The sequence below is a fragment of the Argopecten irradians genome, chromosome 10, assembly GCF_041381155.1.
Source record: "Argopecten irradians isolate NY chromosome 10, Ai_NY, whole genome shotgun sequence".
NCBI classification, from domain to species: domain Eukaryota; kingdom Metazoa; phylum Mollusca; class Bivalvia; order Pectinida; family Pectinidae; genus Argopecten; species Argopecten irradians.
This window is the reverse complement of record NC_091143.1, coordinates 13,368,739-13,387,751: the sequence shown is the minus strand read 5'-3', so window position 1 is coordinate 13,387,751 and position 19,013 is coordinate 13,368,739. Positions and strand designations below refer to the sequence as shown.

General features: G+C 37.9%; 1 protein-coding gene across 4 annotated transcripts in view; it reads left to right on the top strand.

The window, feature by feature from the left end:
• Positions 1 to 19,013, top strand: part of LOC138333161 (adhesion G-protein coupled receptor V1-like) — a 128,907-nt gene that overhangs the window by 15,728 nt on the left and 94,166 nt on the right. For 3 of the 4 annotated variants that reach the window (XM_069281343.1, XM_069281341.1, XM_069281342.1), the window contains 20 exons: positions 282 to 404; positions 767 to 1,534; positions 3,274 to 3,385; positions 3,820 to 3,963; positions 4,163 to 4,311; positions 5,560 to 5,686; positions 6,318 to 6,532; positions 7,102 to 7,125; positions 8,588 to 8,788; positions 9,301 to 9,451; positions 9,849 to 10,042; positions 10,548 to 10,671; positions 11,263 to 11,355; positions 12,342 to 12,602; positions 12,965 to 13,094; positions 13,621 to 13,844; positions 14,172 to 14,392; positions 17,954 to 18,110; positions 18,423 to 18,640; positions 18,841 to 18,965. In XM_069281343.1, the coding sequence (XP_069137444.1) occupies positions 282 to 404; positions 767 to 1,534; positions 3,274 to 3,385; positions 3,820 to 3,963; positions 4,163 to 4,311; positions 5,560 to 5,686; positions 6,318 to 6,532; positions 7,102 to 7,125; positions 8,588 to 8,788; positions 9,301 to 9,451; positions 9,849 to 10,042; positions 10,548 to 10,671; positions 11,263 to 11,355; positions 12,342 to 12,602; positions 12,965 to 13,094; positions 13,621 to 13,844; positions 14,172 to 14,392; positions 17,954 to 18,110; positions 18,423 to 18,640; positions 18,841 to 18,965 (3,761 nt within the window). The remainder of the gene's footprint in view (positions 1 to 281; positions 405 to 766; positions 1,535 to 3,273; positions 3,386 to 3,819; positions 3,964 to 4,162; positions 4,312 to 5,559; positions 5,687 to 6,317; positions 6,533 to 7,101; positions 7,126 to 8,587; positions 8,789 to 9,300; positions 9,452 to 9,848; positions 10,043 to 10,547; positions 10,672 to 11,262; positions 11,356 to 12,341; positions 12,603 to 12,964; positions 13,095 to 13,620; positions 13,845 to 14,171; positions 14,393 to 17,953; positions 18,111 to 18,422; positions 18,641 to 18,840; positions 18,966 to 19,013) is intronic. The other variant, XM_069281344.1, reaches the window with a different exon arrangement.

Sequence of the window (19,013 nt, the reverse complement as noted above, 5' to 3'; positions counted from 1 at the left end):
TATGCTGTCTAGTAATTTGTCTGATAGAGGCGACGGTGTGCACATCGTACATGTCATGAAAAAATTTTCACTGGCATGATAATAATATCATTACATAAACCATGCTTTTCAACTTGACAAAAATACCTGAAACCTCTGTATCTTGGAGTTTTAGTATCAGTTAATGCAAGCGATTCTCTTACTAAATTTTTCAAAACAGAAAATATGATAGCAATACACACCATTGAGTCTTTTATTTATATTAATTGTCAAGTATATATCTTTTGCTTTTATCAAATCAGTTTCCAGAGAAAGAAGAGACATTTCTGGTTAGTTTTACTGGTGCTTCCCAGAATGCAAGAGTGTCGACGACCCCACAGACTGTAATCATCATGGCCAATGATGCTCCAGTCCGATTTAAACAAGTCAGTATCTTGGTTTGATTTATTGCATCTTGTCTTTTCTCATTGTTTCTATATACATTATAAATTTTCAACATTCAGCATCAGAAATAAATGAACAAGAAATTTAAAAAAATTGCTTTAATGAAATGAATTTATTAATTTGATGTCCTGGAAAAAGATCATTGAATGTTAAGTTTCTTTTCATTGAATCAATTAAATCTAAGTATTTTCATTGAATCTTTTCCTACAATTTCTATAAGTTTTCTTTTCATGCTTAATTGATTCAAACATTTCAGTGTATATCATATTTATGGACTTAAAATAAGTGATATAAAGCTATTTACAACCGGGAGGTAAATGCACATATCTTTATCTGTTTTCAGAGTGAAATTCGAGTTGAAGAAGGAGAAGACATTATAATTCAAGTTTATCGAGGAATCGACAGTGATGGATCAAACGTAGGGTCTTTTGGTGCTATTGCTTCTGTGGACTACACCATCCTGTCTGACACTGCTGTAGCAGGGAAGGATTTCAGTGGGAGGAATGGTCAAGTGGTGTTCGAGGTTGGGGAAGTTGAAGGTACAATCACGATCTCCATATTGGATGACACCGATCCTGAGGTCGAGGAGAGCTTTAACATCACCTTGGAAACACCAGTGGGTGATGTAGTATTGATGTCGCCGACCAGGATCAAGGTCATTATCAACGCCAATGATGAACACAATGGCGTTCTCTCTTTCTTTTCACCAGATTCTCTAACACCTGCATTAGTTAGGGTCAATGAAGATGGCTTCCCCAGCAATGCCGTGTACTATGTCATAAGAACTGCTGGGACCTTCGGCACGGTAACAGTTCGTTGGGAAGCGTATAGAAATGATACTGAAACCGGAGATGTGAAAGGGGACATAACTCCGAGTGATGGGGTTTTAGTGTTCACTGAGGGTGTGATACAGCAGGTTATAAACATTTCAGTGATTCAGGACACCATCGCTGAACCTACGGAAAGGTTTGTGTTACATCTGATAACGGGTAGTGTGTCAGGAGGTGCTAGTGTGGAGGGCATCACGTATGGTATCCTGGTGATAGAGGATAGCGACAACTATTATGGCACAGTGGAGTTTGGACAGGACCTCGATCAAAGGATCATTATTGTATGTATTCACTTTAGAGTGATATTTTAAAAATAACTTTTTTTACTTGGTTTACCTGGTTATTTTCAATGTTTTTAAAACAGGGTTGACTGCAACAGCTAAGTGTTCTTACACATTTTATCCTAAGATTCAATATCTGAAAACCAACTCCATATACAAATGCCCATATTTTATACTAAATCTGAGTATCTTTAAGCAAATGCTTGTTTAGTCTATGTTATACATGTTGTGTCTTAAAGTAGAAAAAGCCATAGGATTGAACTAATTCTCTATTATTTATAGTTGCTCATGTTCTGATGTTTTATATATTTTGATATAATGCCTATTATTATGTCTTCTTCAGTGGAGATCACAATGTATTATAAAGGGAGGTATGTCATGTCAGGGGAGATAACCTTTTATTATTAAGGCAGATAACATTTTAAATCAGGGGGAGTAATAAATAAGATGTGAGGGGAGATAATAACAATTTTCTTTTTTACTGTTGTTCATCAGATGGTGGGCTGTTCAAATCGCCTTTCGTCCGTGGTCCGTCGTCCGTCCGTCCGTCGTCCTTCCGTCCGTCCGTCCGTCCGTTAACAATTCTTGTTACCGCTATTTCTCAGAAAGTACTGAAGGGATCTTTCTCAAATTTCATATGTAGGTTCCCTTAGGACCCTAGTTGTGCATATTGCATTTTGCGACCAAACGGTCAACAAGATGGCCGACAGGCGGCCATCTTGGATTTTGATAGTTAAAGGTTGTTACCGCTATTTCTCAAAAAGTGCTGAAGGGATCTTTCTCAAATTTCATATACAGGTTTCCCCAGGACCCTAGTTGTGCATATTGCATTTTGGGACCGATCAGTCAACAAAATGGCCGACAGGCGGCCATCTTGGATTTTGATAGTTAAAAGTTTGTTACCGCTATTTCTCAAAAAGAACTAAAGGGATCTTTCTCAAATTTCATATGTAGGTTCACCTAGGACCCTAGTTGTGCATATTGCATTTTGGGACCGATCAGTCAACAAGATGGCCGACAGGAAGCCATTTTGGGTTTTGATAGTTAAAGCTTGTTACCGCTATTTCTCAGAAAGTAATGAAGAGATCTTTCTCAAATTTCATATATAGGTTCCCTAGGGCCCTAGTTGTGTATGTTGCATTTTGGGACCGATCGGTGAACAAAATGGCCGACAGGCGGCCATCTTGGATTTTGATAGTTTAAGTTTGTTACCGCTATTTCTCAAAAAGTACTGAAGGGATCTTTCTCAAATTTCATATGTAGGTTCCCCTAGAACCCTAGTTGTGCATATTGCATTTTGGGACCGATCGGTGAACAAGATGACCGACCGACGGCCATCTTGGATTTTGATAGTTAAAGTTTGTTATCGCTATTTCTCAGAAAGTACTGAAGGGATCTTTCTCAAATTCCAAGCATAGTTTCCCCTTGTACCCTAGTTGTGCATAGTACCTTTAAGGACTGCTCCATAATGCTTTTTGGGACTGATCGGTAAAAAAGATGGCCAACCGCCGCCATCTTAGATTTCATTGTTGAAGTTTGTTACCACTTTTTCTTAGAAAGTACGATAGCGATCTGTCTCAAATTTTATATGTAGTGTGTTTGAAAAAGTTTGAAAAGCAGGGAAAAGATCCTCTTTCCATTGTCAGACATAAATCATTCTTTGGTGGGCGCCAAGATCCCTCTGGATCTCTTGTTTACTGTTGTTCTTCTTGTTTGATCTGTATATATTCTTTTTTCAGACAACAAGTCCACGCCATTTACAGTTGATGTTGACAAGAGTAGGTCTAAACCAAGGAAACTTGATCATCAACTTTACTGTCACATATACAGGAGTTCCTGATAGTGGTATGGGTAAGTGTTTATAGATAAAGAAACATCCGAAGAGGAACAGAATTTTGTAAGAATAAATACTGAGGGGAAACAGGGGTTAAACCATTAATCACTATCAATAATAAAATAACTTACGGATTTTAAACAACTCAAGTTTAAGCATCCTATTGGGAATGGGAGCAGACTTTGTGATAATGATGACTCTGAGAGACAATAGGAGTGAGGTCCGAGATGGGAAATAATGGTTAGTCTGTTATGTTACAATTAATCATAAAGAAAAACAGAATTTGGTAAATAGACACATCCATGGAGGAAGAGAATAAATGGTGACTGTCCCATTTAGACTTTAGAGATAGATGAAGAGTAACTACTTTTGAATATATTTTGGGTTCTGTCAAGATGTACTTGGCAAAATTAATGCAAGTATGTAAGATGAGTTGTTGCTTTGATTATAGCTGTCCTGGAGAAGACGGACTACACCATTGAGTTTGCTGTTGGCCAGAGTAACCGTATTGTACAAGTACCACTGCTAGCCTCGGCCTTCCTCCAAGTCGGTGGCGCATTTGTAGCCCGACTTCTGGGTATAGAACTCCAGTCAGGTCGGTATCTTTATATGTACAAAACCTAATGTACTTTCTTAAGTATAATCATTCTGGTTATGAGTTGTAACAAGTTGTTTTATGCAAAGGGAATTAAAAGAACGATTACCAGTATGATTAGAATGTTTCCAACTTTGGTAAAAAATTCTATCATTTGAAAGTTGGAACTTTTTTACTTATTAGAATTTCTTTTGCACAGTCCCCAGTCTAGGAGCTTACAACAGCCCAGTGTTTGGGTCCAGAACTGAACTGAACATCCCAGTAACTCTGAATGAAGCCAATGGGGAGATTGGATTCCATAGCACAACTACAGCTATCATTAATGAACCTGACTCAACACCATACCAGGTGAGAAATCAAAAGAAACAGAAGATGAGAAAATGTAGTTGCTAGATTGGGATTTGATCCCGGGACCGGTGAATACTTGCCACATGCCCTTCCAAATGTCACTGATGATGACCCAGTCCATTTCTGCTATATTTCTCCTCCTTTTTCGAAGTCTTTACTCCTTAAGACACAACAGTTTACAAGTTTGCATATCCCCTGCAAAGTGAACTCCCAATTCTTGAAATAGAAGTTGGCAAGCTCGCTAATTAGCTCGCCTATTCGAAGAATAGGGGGAGCTAATGTTGTCACCCCGGCGTCGGCGTCGGCGTCAGCGTTGGTGTCCCATTTCACATTAAAGTTTTTGAGCAAGTTTCTGTTTCGTCCATTGGTTAAGCTTAAGTTATCATAAATGTTTATGATTTTATTTTCCTAATGTGTATGGATGCTGAACGTGATAATACAACCAATTTGGGGCCCTTAAGGGGTTTTTTGAGTGTTAATTTGTCATATTTCCATGTTAAAGTTTTTGAGCAAGTTTCTATTTTGTCTATTGTTTAAGCTTAAGTCATCATAAATGTTTATGATTTTATTTTCATAATGTGTATGGATGCTGAACGTGATAATACAACCAATTTGGGGCCCTTTAGGGGGTTTTTGAGTCTGTTAATTTGTCATATTTCCATGTTAAAGTTTTTGAGCAAGTTTCTATTTTGTCAATTGTTTAAGCATAAGTCATCATAAATGTTTATGATTTTATTTTCCTAATGTGTATGGATGCTGAACGTGATAATACAACATAATACAACCAATTGGGGGCCCTTTAGGGGGTTTTTGAGTCTGTTAATTTGTCATATTTCCATGTTTAAATAGTAAATACTTGAACATCAACTTCTTCTGAATAGGCGAGCTTTGCTGTTCTCCAACAGCTCTTGTTTTGAAACAGGAGAGGAGAAAATGTAGCGGCCAGATCGGAATTTGAACCTGGGACCTTCAAACACTAAATAATTGCTCTACTGACTGAGCTATCTGGTCACGGATGACCAACCAAGTCCAATTCTGCTACACAAATATATTCATCACAGTCAATATTGATAATACATATTTTAGCAGGGTACCTGGTAGATCTTTTTTGGTACCCAACTCGGCGCAATGTTTTTGGTAACATTTGCCTTAATGGCTGGAAATATTGTCAAAAAGGTGATAGCCTAAACTTATAATAAAATTATTTGATTGCAAATTCTTAAATTTTTTTGGGTTTGATGCAAATAGGTATTACTCCAGTTGACCAGAGAAGGTACAAGTGGTCAAGCGGTCATAAGCTGGGTTTTGACAGGATCAGCATCAGTAACAGCCTCGGACACTGGACCAACATCAGGGACAATCGTCATGGAGAGGGGTTGGTATCAGACACATGTTACCTGTAAATGTCACACCTGTGAGGTGATGTTATCTTCAGTGGATACCTTTATGTTTAAATATAATTACATGTCTTATTATGTCATCACAAAGATGACGTGGCTACTCTAATAAGTACGGGCAGTTTTGTGTGAAAGTAAGAGGAGATGGATGATTTCGCTTGCTATCTAGATCTGTGGTATAAGATTCAAAATGGCTGCTTAGCAGCTTTATTTGATTTTAACAGTGACACAAAAAGAGAGATGGAAGGAAGTATCACTCTCAAATTTGATAGTATGATTTCCATGGCATTTATATCTGTTGTGTAACTTTTCCGGGCTAAATAGATTCTAAATGGATGCTCAATGGCCATCTTGGAATTTTATTAACGACAAAAAAATGAAAGTTTTGTACCTAACTGATACATTTTCTATATGAATTAAGACCTCCTTGTGATAGATTCTGATACCCTGGTGGATTGATTGTGGTTGACTGACTTTTAGCAGGTTTTACTTTATTGATATTGACAATATCCTCTGTATTTCTAAGAAAGTCAGATATGGCTTTGAAAATATTATTTGTACTTCTAGGAAAGTCAGATATGGCTTTGAAAATATTCTTTGTACTTCAAGGAAAGTCTGATGTGACATTGATCATCCTCATTATGCCTGACGATGAACCTGAACTAGAAGAAGTGGTTATGGTGAACTTGACCCACGTAACCCCAACTGACACACAACGCCTCAAGGATACTGCATCTTATGTTGAAATAAAAATCCTGGAGAATGACAATCCTGGTGGAACATTTCAATTCGCAGCCTCCATGCAAAGTTCTTATCTTGTTCAGGTGAGTATTTCAGCAACCATATAAAAATGATACATTAATTTACAGCTGCACCAAAGATTTAAGTTGGAATATGCATTCAATATTGTTGACGTGTGCAATCTAGAAAATATATTCAGTCTTTGCATATTACGGAGTTACATACCACCCGTCCCCCTGCAAATAGTTATAAAATAATTTTGACATCATTTCAGAGCAACTTGCCTCGCTTTCTCCGAAATGTATGATGTTACATACAAGGGAGGTAACTCTGTAATATGCATACACGGAATGTCGAGCACTATGTCGTCACAGCTACCCAAATGTACATGTAACCAAGAACCACTGTCACTCCAACCATTCCATGTCATTTAATATATTCAGGTTTTCAAGGATTTCTCAACAATTTTGAACAAATTTGGAAATGTAGTACTAGTATGCAAACATTACAAACATACATTGAAAGCTATATTTTCATACAAAGCCGAAGATAACTTGATGTATGTATACTTTGAATATGACAACTCATGCGTTTGATAGTCTATTGAAATTGGATTAAAAAAAACCAACTTATTGATGCAACTCCATTCCAGGAGCTAATGTTAGGTAGTAACAAGGTGAGTATGTTTGACAATGGCTATGCCTTTTCCTTTGATTTTCAAATAGTTTTCATAATAAGGCTGCATTTGCATTTGAAAAAAATGGCTTATATAGAATTTAGTTATCAAAGCTCATAGTGTGTGTAGTATTTAGAAAACATGTTATTTATGTTTTTGTCTATCTTCTAATGAAAGGTGATTAATTTGATTAGTACTTGCTCTTCTATTTTTTCTTAAACTATAATTGAATTCATGAACATGGATGGGTATTTTGACATTCCTAATTTTTTTTGTCCTTCCTGCATGCCTTCTTAGCTTTGGTAATTTGTCTAATCACTTTGTTAATGTTCTCTACTTCTAACCAAAAAAAACCCAACAAATTGTTTACATGAAAGACCGGTGGAGGATGAAACCCTCAAGAATATTATGTGTCAAAATTGTGTCACAGTTGCAAGAGATCAGTACAGTGAAAGGAGATACATCAGAGACATGAAATATGTCTTGGTTTTATTAACTCCAAGGGTGCCAGGACGTTCATTTTCGTGATGATCAATACTTTAAGGTCTAGCTTACGTCCTGGAGAAGTTCCAGAATGATGCCATCATCAGGCATTCAAATGAGGTTATAGATAGAGAGATGGAGTATCGTGGTGGCTATTACATCGGCAAATTTACGTGTTCTTGAAGCTGGTATTGACTTCACAGCAAAACAAAACTGAATTTGCAGTCATCATCATTTCTGAGCATTATGTAAATGACAATAGCACAACAAAGACAAGCTTCAGGATATCTTTGAAAGTTAAGATTCAGGATGACAACATTGAATCTATTGTGATATGAGTTCTGTAATCATCTTTTCTCTCAAGCTCTATTCTTGTAATGGTGGTGACAGGAAGTAAACTGGGGAATGGATATTTTCAACAAAACTTTAGATTATTGAGATCGCTCGATTTTTGTCATGATTTTTCTTTCCATTTAGACTTTTAAGGCATGCTTACTTTCAATTTGTTTAGATTAAAACAAATAATATTGTTTTTTGAAGTCAATTAATGCTTAGTTTTTGTTGCTTAATTGTCGCATAAATAGATGGTATGTATTTTATTTGCTAATTTACTTGTAGTATCATTACAGTAGAAGTTGTAGACGTTACTGTATATACATTGTATATAGTTGAGAGCCTTTGTGTGAGATAAAGCATTATTCCATTTCTGAATAATAATAAAAAATGTATTCAGAATAATTACCTGAAACATTTTCTTGATATATTTTTTGTTTCAAACATTATCTTGAAATTTTGCTTTTGTTCTGATTTAGACCAAGCAATAGCGGAAAAAAAATTAAGAAAAAAACTTCTGAGACATCTGACTATTAAATGAAATCTTTGTCATAATCTTTGAAATATCAATTTAAAAACACTTATCAATTTACTTTTATGACTTACTGTGAAGTAATCCCAAGATTCCTCTTGTTCTGTGTCATAGGAGGGAAGTGCTGCCATCGATGTGATTGTGGAGAGGACCGGCGGAGATTTAGTTACACAGTTCGTCCAGTACACAGTCCAGTCTAATGGTATTGATAATGGCGCTGACGAATTCTTTGGAGCTCATAATGTTCTCAGATTTGATCCCGGTGTCCGATTTAGGAATTCCACACTCCTTGCCAAAATGGACAATATCCCTGAGGTCAGTGCAATGGATTTGACCAAATTTGATTTGAGTAAATTTTGTGATAAATCCATTTGAAATGAAGATGTTTTTATGCTTACATTAATGTAATTTGGGGTATATAATGTTTCATCCCATTGTGTGCCCTCCAGATTTATAAGGAGGTGGGGTCATTTATATCTTACACACATTTATAGCTACTTCTTTGCCCCAAAGTTACTATTTGAAGTAATTTGAAACCTACAGATATACGTTTGTAATGATCTTGTGTTACCTGGAACATACCATTGATATTTTTTTTCTCATTATGTGATATATTATACAGTCATGTACATGTCCAATTCAAATATATAACTTATATTACTTCTTTGACCCAGACATTTATATTTATTCTCAAAACTTTGTCTTAGGATAGTTTAAGACTATCAATTTTTCAATTTTTTTCCAGTGTGTTGATTTCTTTGAATTGACTGATGGATTTGTATTACGGATGTAAATTTGTTCTACTGACTGATTAATTTATATTACAGATATTGGAGAGCTTTGTGCTCCAGCTACAGCCCTATGGCAATGTGTCGGCCTCTATCGGAGCAAAGTCAAAGATTCTCGTGAACATTTCGGCCAATGATGATCCATTTGGAGTTATTCAGTTCCCTAACAACTCTAGCACATATGTTATAGGTAAAGAAAATCTATTTCTTAGCTCTTTTATGTGAGGATACTACAGTAAAATATGGTTATAACAAACCTCTGGGGACCAACAAATTCACTTCATTATAAGATATATATTTTGTTATACACATATTGCAGAGGTCATATAGGAACATTTACAGGGATTAAAAATTACTATTTTATAACCAAGAATTTGTTATATTCATGTTTATTATAAATGTGGCTTACTGTACCGCAGACATTGGAAATATTGCAGTTATTTGATAAATCTTCCATTCTTGTTTTGCAAGCAATGGGGGGTCTTTTATTTTAAAGTTCTGTTGTAAAGAAATTTGGCCTCTGTGTGACCTTCAAAACAGGTCCATACTCATTATGCTATCCCTTAACCTCCATGATCTACCTTCAGGAGAGAGCAAGGTGTCCAGTGTACAAGCTATCTCGATCCCGGTGGAGCGTGTCCGAGGAACGTTCGGGACAGTCGTAGTGATGTGGAAGATCGATCCTCAGACTAATAACGATCTGATGCCACTAACTGGCTCCGTTACATTTGGTGACGGACAGAATCAGGGATTTATCAGGGTAGAATCAGTTCCTGATGAGGTAAATATCTGATTTTAGCATTTTGACCATTTTAATATTTAGTTTTATTAACCATAGAAAAAAGTATTGACCAATGACAGTTGTGAAATCATATGACACAATGTTAGCCAATTAAAAGATTTGAAAATAATCATTTTATGACATACAATTATTGTATTTTGAGGAAGTCATATTTATAATTTGATTTTGTTAATCTGAAAAAATAACAGAGGATGTAGGGAATCATGGAACTATCGCCAGAGAGTATGAAGCCACACTTTGTACTCGCATGCGCTCATGTTTTCACAGTGATTTGGTGCTTTTGAGTGATATGGTACTGTATTTGTTACTGCAGCAATTAATTTCGCAGTTTCTGATCATCTGTGAAATAAGCAAAATTTAGTCATGTGCGGAAATAAGTTGGTGTACAGGGAATGAAAATTTACTTCCATCATTCAAGTTAATTTCACTGGGAATTCCACAGAAACCACTGATGATAACATTAAAAATTGTTTTATTACTTCAGCTTCCAGAACCTAGTGAACAGTTCCTGATCAAACTTGTCTCGGTGACGGGTGGGTCAAGGATCGCGAATCACGACACCGTTGTCGTCACGGTGATGGAGAATGATAAGCCTGTCTACATTGCAGGTATACACTTCAATTATCTCTCAGACTATGTCTCATTGTAGAGTATATATATGTGTGTGTATTATTATATTATTGGGGAAATTATATTTAGCCTCCTTTTTCTCTTGCATTAGATATGATCTATATAATTACCAGTATTTATTTATCTTTATGTAATAAAAAAAAATGAAGAAACAAGGCAAATAATGTATGCATTGCAATGGCTTTATTAACCATTTATGAAAACTGTCTTTATAAAAAAAATGAAAAAAAAAAATAAAAAAAATATTTACACTACTCCATCAAAACATTTGATTCAATATAAATTATCAATATTTTTGGAACATTACCATGATAAAAAGCCATTACTTCATTCATATTTAGAATCATATTGAGACACCTATGAACTTTTTGAAAAATCTTACAACAGATTTGTATTTAAAAAGAAACCTTTCATGTGTCATAAAGAAAATTTGAAATAAAAAAAACATTATCATAGATCTGATACCTTTGAAGTCAGAAAAGTTTTGGAGAAATTATAATAGAATAACTGTTGCAATCAATTGGTTGTTTTTCTACCCTAATTTGTTTGATCTTTCTTCTACTACACAGCCATTATGTTGGGTTTTGAGTCCATTCTTTATCTGAGTGCGATTTTGGCCCCAATCATTCACTATCGACCCAAAAGGTCTGATGTTGACTTTGGTAAGGGATCATACGTTACTCAGCCTGGGTCTGGGACCTTGCTTATATTAATATCGTAGTCCTTGGGACTAATTACTATGGTGATGCTAACTATCACTTTGATACATTGACCTTTTGTGGTAATTGTGTGAAACCTGATGTTTGGGGCTTTATGGAATTTTCTCTCCTTGGTTCATTCACTTTTCAGAGTTCATCTCCCCTTGTTTCATTCAGATGGTGGCTAAATATCTATTCATATGCAATGTATTGGCTTATCTGCCTTTACTCAATATTTTAGCTTATCTCCCTTTACTCATTATTTTGGCTTATCTCCCTTTATTCAATATTCTGGCTTATCTCCCCGTGCTCCTGTTTATTTTTTACTTCATCTTGCCTTCATTGTTTCTTTATTTCACATGTGGTGGTATCAATAATATGATTCCATTAGGTCTCCTAATGCACAAATTTAATTATTAATGAATAAAACTTCAACATTACAGAAACAGGTGGTTGTGGCTACTACAATATAATAAAATAAACTTATTCATTGAATTAAATTCAGTAATAAACAGTCATTAAAACTTATTTTAATTGAACTGAGGAAATTTTAACCATGCTCACAAGGAGTTGCTAGTTGCTTATGTTTATGAATTATTCTGGCGCTGATCATCTAATGACAATTTTCGATTTTATTTTTTATTCTCCATGCAGCAGACAATATTATTATTGATGATATTGTGTATAAAAAATTTAAATATTTGTGCAATTAAAACTCTGATATGAGGTATTATTATGCTTTAGTTAATCAATGACAAATGAAAATTATTTATTGGTTTTACATCAAGAAGTAAAGAATGTTTAAATAAAAGTATAAAACAAGAGGATAGGAAAAACAATATTGTAAGAAGTGAAAATAACATATTAAATTGTATACAAAATTACTAGACCACAGGTTGCAGGTACAAGACTGTACAGTATATAAAAATAGCGGAGATCCATTATTTCAGAGCCCCTTGTGTATGCTGGGGAGCCGTCGGTCCTGACCATACGGATCCGTCGTGATGGCGATGGATCAGACGTAGCCAGCATGAAGTATAGAACAGTTGACGGCAGTGCCACGGTTGCTAACGGTGACTACCAATCGATTCCCCCGACAAATCTTGTCTTTGGAATTGGTGAGATAGAAAAAGTTGTCAGCATTGAAATTCTACAGGACACACTGCCAGAAAACAACGAGACATTTTACGTACAGTTCTACGATATTCAAGGTTTGTATAATATGATGACACCCTCTGTTTATTGAAGGTTGTTTCCAGACTTATTTTTCCCATACATTTGAATTATGTGTTATTATAAATGATAGGTATTTATTATTTTAAAAGAACAAATTATAAACATCTCTTTTTACGTGCTTCACTGTTCTTATCAAAATTGCATGATCATACCTTGCATTTTACAATTCCACAATAAATAATAATTTTTGCAGAGTTTTGATATTGCACAGTGTAGTTATAATTGTCTGCATGTTACAATTTCATCATTCTTTGTCAGGCTTCAATTTGCACCACAAATCACTATTTTATTCACATGGAATAATTGAAAGAGAAACATCTTCCCAATAATTTTTCAGGTGACCTTGTATTCACGGCCTCACCCAATGCTACCATTGTTATACTGGCGAACGACAACGCTTACGGAGTATTCCAGCTCAATCCACCCTATGAGAAAACATCAGAGGAAGGAAGTCAGGTGGCATACGAGTGAGTACGCATCCTTTCTCTCACATTATTTTTCACAACAATACATTATCCCTCCTTCTCCAACATTTTAACAACAATAATGTTATTTCCACTTCTTTCACATGATTTTTCACTACAATAATGTGTTATCTCCCTTGTCATACAAAAATTATGTCTTATCTCCCCTTGGCATACAACAATTATGTCTTATCTCCCCTTGTCATACAACAATTATGTCTTATCTCCCCTTGTCATACAACAATAATGTGTTATCTCCCTTGTCATACAAAAATTATGTCTTATCTCCCCTTGGCATACAACAATTATGTCTTATCTCCCCTTGTCATACAACAATTATGTCTTATCTCCCCTTGTCATACAACAATTATGTCTTATCTCCCTTGTATACATACAATTATGTCAATTATGTCTTATCTCCCTTGTCATACAACAATTATGTCTTATCTCCCTTTGTCATATGTTTAATCTTATCTTGTCATATATTATTCACTCAATAATGATGTATTATCTCCCCTTGCACCATCAGGATTGGCCGATTAGAAGGGAGGTTTGGTGTTGTGGATGTTAATTGGGAAATCTATGATCATATTACCAACCAATTACTACCAGATGGAGGAGACTTTATCACTGCCAATGGAACAGTCCGATTCCTCGAGAATGAACTAGCCAAGATGATCTTCATCACCATACGAATGGACGGTGAACCAGAGCAAGACAAACAGTTCCGTGTAGCACTTCAATCAGCTATTGGTAAAACTGTTTATGATGTATTTCTGTAAAGATTTGTAGGTCAAAGTTACAAAACCACTTGGTTCTATTTCTTCTACTGATATCTTTTACAAATATATACTTTATTTCTATTTTGGAGATAGATTTTTGGTTTTCTTATTACATGAATTCTGATTTCTTATTTGACAAGTGGTAATGTAATTATCATAAAAATGGAGAAATTATAAAAAAAGTGGTGGCAAAGTGAAGCAGTGTAGAGTTGGTATACACACTATGATAAAGATTTTATCATGCTAATTAGGTCACAGAGTAAGATAACTTAATTATATCTGGGGTTTTTTCTGACAGTTGTTGAAGGTCGGACAGACGAAGTACTGGCCAGAATTTCTGACACCAATAATGAAGCCCTGTTGACTGTGAAAGCCAATGATGATCCCTACGGAAAGTTTGCCTTCCAGTTGTCGTCTAAAAATGTCACGATAGCAGAGGACTTTTACACCGGTCAGGAAGACCAGGCCAAAGCTGTGCTGACTATAGAGAGGAGGCAGGGATTGTTTAGGGACATTATGGTAAGAAGATGGGGCTTGTTTAGGGACATTATAGTAAGGAGGTGGGGCTTGTTTAAGGACATTATGTATGGTAAGGGGGAAGGGATTGTTAAGGGACATTATGGTAAGGAGGTGGGGCTTGTTTAGGGACATTATGGTAAGGAGGTGGGGCTTGTTTAGGGACATTATGGTAAGGAGGTGGGGCTTGTTTAGGTACATTATAGTAAGGAGGTGGGGCTTGTTTAAGGACATTATGTATAGTAAGGGGGAAGGGCTAGTTTAGGGACATATTGTAAGGAGGCGGGGCTTGTGTAGGGACATTATGGTAAGACGGTGGGGCTTGTTTAGGGACATTATGGTAAGAGACGGTGGGGCTTGTGTAGTTACATTATGGTAAGACGGTGGGGCTTGTTTAGGGACATTATGGTAAGGAGATGGGGCTTGTGTAGGGACATTCTGGTAAGGGGGCAGGGATTGTTTAGGGACATTATGGTAAGGGGGAAGGGCTTGTTTAGGGACATTATGGTAAGGTGGCAGGGCTTGCTTAGGGACATTATGGTTAGGAGGTGGGGCTTGTGTAGGGACATTATGGTAAGGGGTCAGGGATTGTTTAGGGACATTATGGTAAGACAGTGGGGCTTGTTTAGGGACATTATGGTAAGGAGGTGAGGCTTGTGTAGGGACATTATGGTAAGACGGTGGGGCTTGTTTAGGGACATTATGGTAAGGAGGCAGGGCTTGTTTAGGGACATTATGGTAAGGAGGCAGGGCTTGTTTAGGGACATTATGGTAAGGAGGCAGGGCTTGTTTAGGGACATTATGGTAAGGGGGTGGGGCTTGTGTAGGGACATTATGGTAAGAGGGTGGGCTTGTTAGGACATTATGGTAAGAGGTGGGGCTTGTTTAGGGACATTATTGGTAAGACGGTGGGGCTTGTTTAGGGACATTATGGTAAGGGGGGCTTGTTAGGGACATTATGGTAAGGGGCTTGTTTAGGGACATTATGGTAAGGGGAGGGCTTGTTTAGGGACATTATGGTAAGGGGAGGCTGGGGACATTGTAGGGGGTTTTAGGGACATTATGGTAAGGAGGTGGGGCTTGTTTAGGGACATTATGGTAAGAGAGTGGGGCTTGTTTAGGGACATTATGGTAAGGAGGGAGGCTTGTTAGGGACATTATGGTAAGGGGGCTTGTTTAGGGACATTATGGTAAGGAGTGGGTTGTTAGGGACATTATGGTAGGGGGCTTGTTTAGGGACATTATGGTAAGGGGGGGGCTTGTTTAGGGACATTATGGTAAGGAGGTGGGGCTTGTTTAGGGACATTATGGTAAGGGGGGGCTTGTTTAGGGACATTATGGTAAGGGGCGGGCTTGTTTAGGGACATTATGGTATGGTAAGGGGAAGGGGCTTGTTTAGGGACATTATGGTAAGGAGGTGGGGCTTGTTTAGGGACATTATGTATGGTAAGGGGGAGGGCTTGTTTAGGGACATTATGGTAAGGAGGTGGGGCTTGTTTAGGGACATTATGGGTAAGGGGGAGGGCTTGTTTAGGGACATTATGGTAAGGGGGGGGCTTGTTTAGGGACATTATGGTAAGGGGGCAGGGCTTGTTTAGGGACATTATGGTAAGGGGGCGGGCTTGTTTAGGGACATTATGGTAAGGAGGTGGCTTGTTTAGGGACATTATGTTAAGGTAGGGCATTAGGGACATTAAGGTAAGGGGAAGGGTTGTTTAGGGACATTATGGTAGGGAGGGCTTGTTTAGGGACATTATGGTAAGGGGGAGGGCTTGTTTAGGGACATTATGGTAAGGGGGGGCTTGTTTAGGGACATTATGGTAAGGAGGTGGGGCTTGTTTAGGGACATTATGGTAAGGGGGAGGGCTTGTTTAGGGACATTTATGGTAAGGGGGGGCTTGTTTAGGGACATTATGGTAAGGGGAGGGCTTGTTTAGGGACATTAGTATGGTAAGGGGGAAGGGCTTGTTTAGGGACATTATGGTAAGGAGGTGGCTGTTAGGATTGTGAGGGACATTATGTATGGTAGGGGGAGGGCTTGTTTAGGGACATTATGGTAAGGAGGTGGGGCTTGTTTAGGGACATTATGGTAAGGAGAGGGCTTGTTTAGGGACATTATGGTAAGGAGGTGGGGCTTGTTTAGGGACATTATGGTAAGGAGGTGGGGCTTGTTTAGGGACATTATGGTAAGGGGGCAGGGCTTGTTTAGGGACATTATGGTAAGGAGGTGGGGCTTGTTTAGGGACATTATGGTAAGGGGGCAGGGCTTGTTTAGGGACATTATGGTAAGGAGGTGGGGGCTTGTTTAGGGACATTATGGTAAGGAGGTGGGGCTTGTTTAGGGACATTATGGTAAGGGGGCAGGGCTTGTTTAGGGACATTATGGTAAGGAGGTGGGGCTTGTTTAGGGACATCATAGTACGGAGGCAGGGCTGTTTAGGGACATTATGGTAAGGGGGCAGGGCTTGTTTAGGGACATTATGGTAAGGAGGTGGGGCTTGTGTAGGGACATTATGGTAAGGGGGCAGGGCTTGTTTAGGGACATTATGGTAAGGAGGTGGGGCTTGTTTAGGGACATTATGGTAAGGAGGCAGGGCTTGTTTAGGGACATTATGGTAAGGAGATGGGGCTTGTTTAGGGGGTGGGGCTTGTTTAGGGACATTATGGTAAGGAGGTGGGGCTTGTTTAGGGACATTATGGTAAGGGGGCAGGGCTTGTTTAGGGACATTATGGTAAGGGGGGGCTTGTTTAGGGACATTATGGTAAGGAGGCAGGGCTTGTTAGGGACATATGTAGAAGGAGGGACAATTAGGGACATTATGGTAAGGGGGAGAGCTTGTTTAGGGACATTATGGTAAGGAGGTGGGGCTTGTGTAGGGACATTATGGTAAGGGGGCAGGGCTTGTTTAGGGACATTATGGTAAGGAGGTGGGGCTTGTTTAGGGACATTATGGTAAGGAGGCAGGGCTTGTTTAGGGACATTATGTATGGTAAGGGGAAGGGATTGTTTAGGGACATTATGGTAAGGGGGCAGGGCTTGTTTAGGGACATTATGGTAAGGAGGTGGGGCTTGTTTAGGGACATTATGGTAAGGAGGCAGGGCTTGTTTAGGGACATTATGGTAAGGAGGTGGGGCTTGTTTAGGGACATTATGGTAAGGAGGCAGGGCTTGTTTAGGGACATTATGGTAAGGGGAAGGGATTGTGTAGGGACATAATAGTAAGGGGGGAGGGCTTGTTTAGGGACATTATGGTAAGGGGGCAGGGCTTGTTTAGGGACATTATGGTAAGGAGGTGGGGCTTGTTTAGGGACATCATAGTACAGAGGCAGGGACTATTTAGGGACATTATGGTATGGAGGCAGGGCTTGTTGAGAGTTGAAATGGTAAGGAGACCATGACACTTGAGCTGACCACCTCATAATTTCCTCAAACACACAAATATATCAAATGTTTCTTAACTTTTAATGGAGATGTGTTTGTCATTAGCCACATAAATTACACATATATTACTGATCTTTATGGAATAACCAAGTATTTGATACAGATCTTTCTATTATAACCAGATATCATGGGAGATATTCTCTGACCAACTGGCCGACACCTTCCCTAAGGTATATGACCTAATTCTCTTGTCTACAAGGAGGAATGAGGTGACATTTGCTCCATCTAAAAGACGCAGCGGAACTGGAACAGATGTTGTATATCTTACCGGAGCTGTCAGTAAGTATCGGTCAATCTTATACCGTCCATCTGCATTTAAACTTGTGGGTAAGAAACCATGGTTTTTAGAACTCAAATCTTATGTTTAGTTTCCAAACTTCATTAAATGCAACTTACTTGTTGGAATACTCAATAGTTTAGTTGTTCACCCCTAAAATTTCAAAATGAACTGTTCTGGACTTAGAACAAAATCATGTATAAAATGTTCAAAGGAAAAGAAAAGAAATATTTGTCTTAATTTTCACAGCTTAACAATATTTATCTTTCGTCCACAGATATATCTTTATTGGTTACATAATTCTTTATTCACAGATAACTATTTGTCGGTGCCAACACTGCAGCAGCCCACGGCAGCAGAGATATCGGCAGGGTTTGCCATTAGCGTATGGTTACAGCCATTTTCTAGCATTAACAGTTACATACTGGCCAAGACTACTACAGACGGAAATCGCTTCTTCTACGCCCTGAGGGTCGTTACCTCACAGGGAGGAACCATATTCAGATTTGGATTCTCAATAACGGGCAAAACTGTAAGTATAACTACTGATAATAACAAATTATATGTAATATACCAGTATCCTTTGAAGTGGAATTGTGGAAGTACCAACTGTCAATCAAACAGCTCAGTACTGCACATAACTAATCAATATTGACCAGTATTATTTCACCAAAAAAATAATCCAATGAAATCCACTAAAACATATCTTTTTCAATGAATTTTTTGTTGCAGACAAACCAGGAAGTTTCGGTGACGTCCCCGAAGAGTATACAGGATGGTGCCTGGCATCACTTAGTGATGTCCATAGACTCCGGGACAATCCTCTTCTACCTGGACGCCACACCTCTCGACCCACAGTAAGTCATCTATTCTCGTTAATGTTTCTTATGTCAACAAAGGTAATA